Source organism: Chrysochloris asiatica, unplaced genomic scaffold, assembly GCF_000296735.1.
Source record: "Chrysochloris asiatica unplaced genomic scaffold, ChrAsi1.0 scaffold00140, whole genome shotgun sequence".
In the NCBI taxonomy this organism is placed as follows: Eukaryota; Metazoa; Chordata; class Mammalia; order Afrosoricida; family Chrysochloridae; genus Chrysochloris; species Chrysochloris asiatica.
The window spans coordinates 1,668,666-1,675,046 of NW_006408658.1; the positions used below are offsets into that span (position 1 = coordinate 1,668,666).

Here is a 6,381-nt window from a genome sequence, read left to right on the forward strand (position 1 = left end):
TGATAGCCTCAGAAACTGTGTACAGGGACACTATAGGCTGGGACCAACTCCATGGCACTCAACCACCACCACCACCATGCTAATACCCTGCAAGTTATATTTTCTGCTTGAAATCTAAAGAATAGGTAAGGACGAGAATACTTCTCTCTCTTCCAAAATTCTTATGTCAATGTATTATCAGTGTAAGATAACTAGCTTTTACTCTCTGCTCATTCCTTCCCAAGATTGGAAAAAGAGCATATTCTAATTGGCGAATTGTTGTTGTTGTTAAGTGCCATTGAGTCAAATTCGACCCATAGTGACCCTATATAGGGTTTCCAAGGAGCCACTGGTGAGCTTGAACCACCAACCTTGCAGTTCAAACAACTTTGCAGTCTGTTGCATTAGCCCACAGCGCCACACCAGGACTCCAATTAGCAGTAAGAAATGTCTCTCATTTGAAGGAAGATACAATGGACAAAATTTGTGTTTTCTGTTTCCTTGTTGTCCTAGTTCTTCTTTATGTTGTGTGTACTGACTTGCCCTTCTTTGTCTTTAGTTGAGAAGACAATTTTGTCCACTTTGGGGTTGGTATTTGCAAATCAGTTGCCCATTTATATATTTGGCCACATTTTTCAATTTCTGCTAGATGTAAAGTAGAGGTGAAATTTTGCCTGAAAAAAATGCTCTCTTTCACAATTGGTTCTAAATCTGGGTAGGTCAGATGGGTGGTGGTTTAGATTCAATATGTACTAAAAATCCAATATGTCCTTAAAAGTAAAATGTAAGGGATAAGAGAAGAGGTAGGACTGGATTAATGGGATACCTTTCACATTGAAGAAAACAGGAATCAGGAAAAAATGTTGTCTGTTAACAATATGTGATCAGCATATATTTAGTGGGTTAATTAACTAATGGAATAATATGATATGATGAACTCTGTAATCAAATCTTGTTGGTCAAGTGCTGTTATACTGTAGCACAAAAGAGTCCTCAGTGACCACATGAGAACTACCTCATCTAGATTTTGTGCAATTTCAGTTAATAGAAGAAACCGCAAAGAATGGAGCTCTGGAACTCCACCTTGGGAAGTGGCTTCATCTTGATGAACATTTTGAAAGACAGTGGGTCTCCTGACTTGCTTTGTGCTGTCATTGGAATCCTGTATATATTGGCTCTGACTTGCAATTGCCTTCTGCTCCTGGTTATCACAATGGATGCTCGACTACATGTGCCCATGTACCTTCTGCTCAGTCAGCTGTCTCTCATGGATCTTCTGTTTACATCCGTTGTTACTCCTAAAATACTCGTGGATTATCTGCGTAAGAAGAACACCATCTCCTTTGGGGGCTGTGCATTTCAGATATTCATGGTGCTCACACTTGGTGGTGCAGAGGACCTCCTATTGGCCTTCATGGCCTATGACAGGTATGTGGCCATTTGTCATCCTCTGAACTACATGGTCCTCATGAGACCTAAGATCTGTTGGCTTATGGTAGCCACATCCTGGATCCTGGCATCTTTAAATGCTCTGATACACACCTCATACACTATGCACTTCCCTTTCTGCATGTCCCGGCAAATCAGTCACCTGCTCTGCGAGATCCCACCTCTACTGAAGTTGGCCTGTGCAGATACATCAAGATATGAACTCATGGTGTATGTGATGGGTGTGGCCTTTCTTATGCCTCCCCTTGCTGCTATTCTTGCCTCATATACATTTGTCCTAGTTGCTGTCCTCCACATGGCCTCAGGTGAGGGACGGCAGAAAGCCCTTGTCACGTGCTCTTCTCACCTAACTGTGGTAGGAATGTACTATGGAGCTGCCATGTTTATGTATATCCTGCCGAGTTATTACCACAGACCCCAACAGGACAATATCCTCTCTGTATTTTACACTATTATTACTCCAACTCTGAACCCTCTAATCTACAGTCTGAGAAACAAGGAGGTAATGGGGGCTCTCCATAGAGTACTGGGAAGATGCACCTCTACCCAGAGACTATAGATGGAAATGCTACACAGTAGCTCTGTAACTTCTAGATCAAAGTGTGTATCTGCTCTTACCTCCCACGTTTTCAAAATCCTAGAAATTCACCACACTAGAGACAGGTCCTAGTTTGGCCTTAGAGACATGGTTTTGTTTCTATTGGCTTTATGTTTTTATAGCTAACAAAGTGTTCATTCATTTGATCCACTTCCCAGGATCTGGTTGAAATTCCCTTTTATTCTGATAGCAATGATCTAATTTTCCTCCTTGACTATTCTCTCCCTACAATAATCCTAACCCTAATCACACAGGAAGTCAGAAAGATTTTTTATATGTATAATTTCATTTAACTAAAGCAAAGAAGTACAAATAAGTAGAATATATTGAACAAAGGTACTTATGTTAGATTTTATTAGTTCATAATGACAACGTTTCTCGTTTCTCATCTCTTTATTACCGTGACAGTGTAGCCATAGAACATGAGATTCTTTATTCTGAACAGATGTATCTAGATGTATAGATTTCCTTTACTTCTTTAGGTTTCAATTGTTGTTATAATATACATCTTTTTAAGAAATAAAAAATAAAGAGTCTGCAAATTTGGATTTTGTTCATTACATTATTTTAGTGTTGTTTGATTTTTACCTCTACCTCCTTTCTTTTGTGCAAATCAATAGTAAGAAGCAGAGGATTTATAAAATTGGAGTTTTATTTCTTTCCAAGAAAAGCTTATATGGTACTGCATGTATTTCCATTAAACAGCACATATCTGTTTATCTCCTTCTTTGTTTTGTAACTCTAAATCCACTATTTAATTAGGAGTTACAAAGTGGTAATGTTCTATTATTTCTTCTTTATGCAAAGGAGCTTCAGAATTGGAATTAACAATAGTGGAATTTTTTCCATGAACCCCTTATCTACTAGTTGGAAAACTTATATATATTAAGAGGAACATTTCACTGTTTGCTTCTGGTTATATTATAGAAAATCAACATAAGTGCTTGAATCTTTCCCTTTATCCATTATTAAAATAATGAGTTGGTTTCCTAGCATCATCCAAAGTTTACTAGTGAGGTTTTTTTCACTTTAAAACATATTATCACAAATTCATATCTGATATATTTCAAAAAATTGTAGTTGCCATTATACCAACATTCTCATTGTCTCGACTTGGACCAGTGGGAGTCTCTCGAACTTTACTCCTAAATCATTTTGATTTATTTATATTTATGTTGGTAGCTTCTTTGTTCTGTTGCATGGCAAGATGTTCCAGGACTACTTTATATGTTTCCTATCCTACACATCAATCAGCCATTTTCCCATAGAGCTCAGGTTCTGTTTGGAGAGAAATGTTATGCAGAGATCACAATCTGGTCATTAAGGATGCTGACTGCTACAGAACTGGCCAATGTTTCTAGGTTTTGTAAATGGACATACCAAATTCAATACATCATGAGTTCATACTGATACTTCTAATTCAATGGATTACTTAACCTCAGTGATCTTCTTTTTCCCATACAAATATTCAGTTCCTGATACCAGCAACATACTATTCAGTTTTTGTTTTTTTTTCTTAAAATACATACATCGAAAAATAAAAATGCCAATGCTCTTTTGACCATTACGACAACTGGCAAGAGATTTAGATTAATTTTTTTCCTTTAGGTGTATTCCACTCATATATACTATAATATGTGAAGTCAAAGTTATTTAAAATTAAAATTGTGGTTATACCACCAACTGAATACATAGTTAGATTAATTGATTTCATTTCTCTTTCAAATATTTGAGATTGCTTTTTAAATTTAAGATTTTATTGTATAATTTACAAAATATTTACCTGATTAAAAATACAATTTATGAAGCAAAGTCCAGTTGCTATCTTTGTTTGTTCTCTCCAGCTTATTTATTTCTATTTCCTGGGGGTAATTATATGTGTGGCTGTTGTTAAGAGCCATCAAGTCAGTTCCAACCCACAGCGACCCTGTAAAGGGTTTCCAAGGATTGACTGGTAAGCTTGAACCACTGAACTTGTGGTTCAAACTCATTTTGCATTCCAGCATATTAACCCACAGTGCCACACCAGGACTCCAATTATATGTGTACACTGCTGGTATTATAACAATCTCATGGAAAATTTTTGAGATTATGCTTATAACCTAACCTATGGTCAATATTTGTGAATATTTTATCTGTGTTTGGAAGAATTTAAAGTCTATTATATATCTATCTATGTGTGTGTGTGTGTGTGTGTGTGTGTAGTAATGGTGGACTCTCAAATTGGTTCAGACCATAGTGGGTTTCCAAGGCTATACATCTTTACAGGAGCAGAAAGTCTGATCTTTAATCCCACAGATCAGCTGGTAGAATCTAATCGCTGATCTTGCCATTAGAAGCCCAGTGCTTAACCTACTACACCACCAGACTCCATATATATATATAAACATATATATATAAACACACACACATATGTGTGTGTGTGTTGTTGTTACATTTCATTGAGTCAGTTCCAACTCATAACAACCTGTATAGGGTTTCCAATGAGTGGTTAGTAGATTTGAACCACTGATCTTATTGTTAGCAGTCTGGTGCTTGTCAGTCTCTCTTTGTGTGTGTGTATATACATAGATAGATAGATAGATAGATAGATAGATAGATAGATAGATAGATATAAATAGATAGATATAATATTTGTTGTTGTTGTTGTGAAGTACCATCGAGTCGGTTCCGACCCATAGCGACCCTGTACAGGGTTTCCAAGGGTGTAAATCTTTACGGGAGTAGAAAGCCTCATCTTTCTCCTGCGGAGCGGCTGATAGTTTCGAACTGCTGACCTTAAGGTTCGCAGCCCGATTCGTAACCACTACGCTACCAGAGCTCCTTAGATATAATATTAGGGTGAGTAAAAAGTTTATCCACACTCTGGCTGTAGAATTTATTTTTATCAACGTTTAGCAAAGACAAATACAGCATTTTTTTTCACATAATGTACTTGTTTTCAATACATTTCATCCATCTGTCAACAAGGTTTCTATTCATTATTTTTAAAATGTTTAGGTTGAGCTACCAGCCATGAATGCACCACTGTCTTCAGTTCTTCACCACAGGTGAATCTTCATCCTTGAAATGCTGCTTTTAGAGAAACCAACAGTGTAATGTCAGATGAAGCAAGATCAGGACTATAGGGAGTTTTTGCAAGATCAGAACAAAACGGAGTTTTTGCAGAGTATCAACAGTGTGGGCAGAGTTATGTAGACATGAATTGTCATGCAAGATCACAATACCCTTGGATAGCAGTCCTCTGCTTTGAATCTGAAGTGTGGGTTTCAGTTCTTCAGTAAGCATCTCACTGTAACAAGCAGTGTTAATTGTTGAAGCTTTTTCCTGATAGTGTTCCAATATTGGCCCTTGAGAATCCCAGAAAACTATAAACATCAATTTTCCAGCTGATGGTCAACTTTTGAGCTTTTTGTTTGTGGTGATTAAGGATGATTCTGTTCCATAATCTGCCATTGATTCTCAGGCTCATAGTGAGGAATCCATGTCATGTCACTAGTAACAATTTTTAAAAAACTTTTACCTTCCTTTGATCATCAATCCAAAATTTGTTTGCAGATGTCCGAACTCTTCTGTTTACACGTTTCTGTGAGTTGTTTCAGTACCTATCTTGCACAAACTTTTCAAAACCCAAGTCTATTGTGGATTATTTCTTAGGCAGAGCCATGACTGGTTTGCAAATGATTTGCGACAGAATTTGCTCATCTATCAAACAGGATCATTTCATATGCATGCTCAAATTGTCATCACTGTGGGCATGGAAGGATGTTTTCATATAACTAGAGTACAGGTAATTTTTGACTCACCATTGTGTGTGTGTGTGTGTGTGTGTGTGTGTGTGTACACAGACTTGTGGTGCATTGGGTTAAGCACTGTGTTGCTAGTAACAAGGTCTGTCATTTGAACACAGCAACTGCTTTGCAAGAGAAAGACAGGGAAGTGTACTTCCATAAATATATACAGCCTTAGAAACCCTATGGAGCAATTCTACTCTACCGTACAGGTTTCTATGAGTTGGAATCTACTTGATGTCAGTTGATTCTCTGATATTTTCCATTTAGAATAATAGTAAAAAAAAAATGTATTATCCAAATACTTTGTTAACAATGTAGATCTAGCAGTAACAGATGCAGAGGTATGAAGTGACACTAATACTGGCTCTGACGGTTAAGGTTACAAGTGGAGTGATGCAATTTCTCAGTTATGTAATAATGTAATTTCTCAGTTATGTAACGATGTGATTTGGCAGCTATGTAATGATGCAGTCATCCTCCATATTGTAATCTGATGTGGTCACCCTTCATTTTTGCATAACACTGCCTTTCTTAATGACCTGGTCTTTGGAAACTAACCAT

At 37.1% G+C, this 6,381-nt stretch overlaps 1 protein-coding gene across 1 annotated transcript; it reads left to right on the forward strand.

Moving 5' to 3' along the window:
- Positions 1-1,042: 1,042 nt before the first annotated feature.
- On the forward strand, positions 1,043-1,987 carry LOC102823619 (olfactory receptor 2AG1-like). The gene has a single exon (XM_006870299.1). The coding sequence runs from the start codon at positions 1,043-1,045 to the stop codon at positions 1,985-1,987; it is 945 nt and encodes a 314-aa protein (XP_006870361.1).
- The last annotated feature ends 4,394 nt before the right edge of the window (positions 1,988-6,381 follow it).

Coding starts and splice junctions, on each gene's coding strand:
- LOC102823619 (XM_006870299.1), top strand. CDS start 1,043: ATGGAGCTCTGGAACTCCACCTTGGGAAGTGGCTTCATCTTGATGAAC.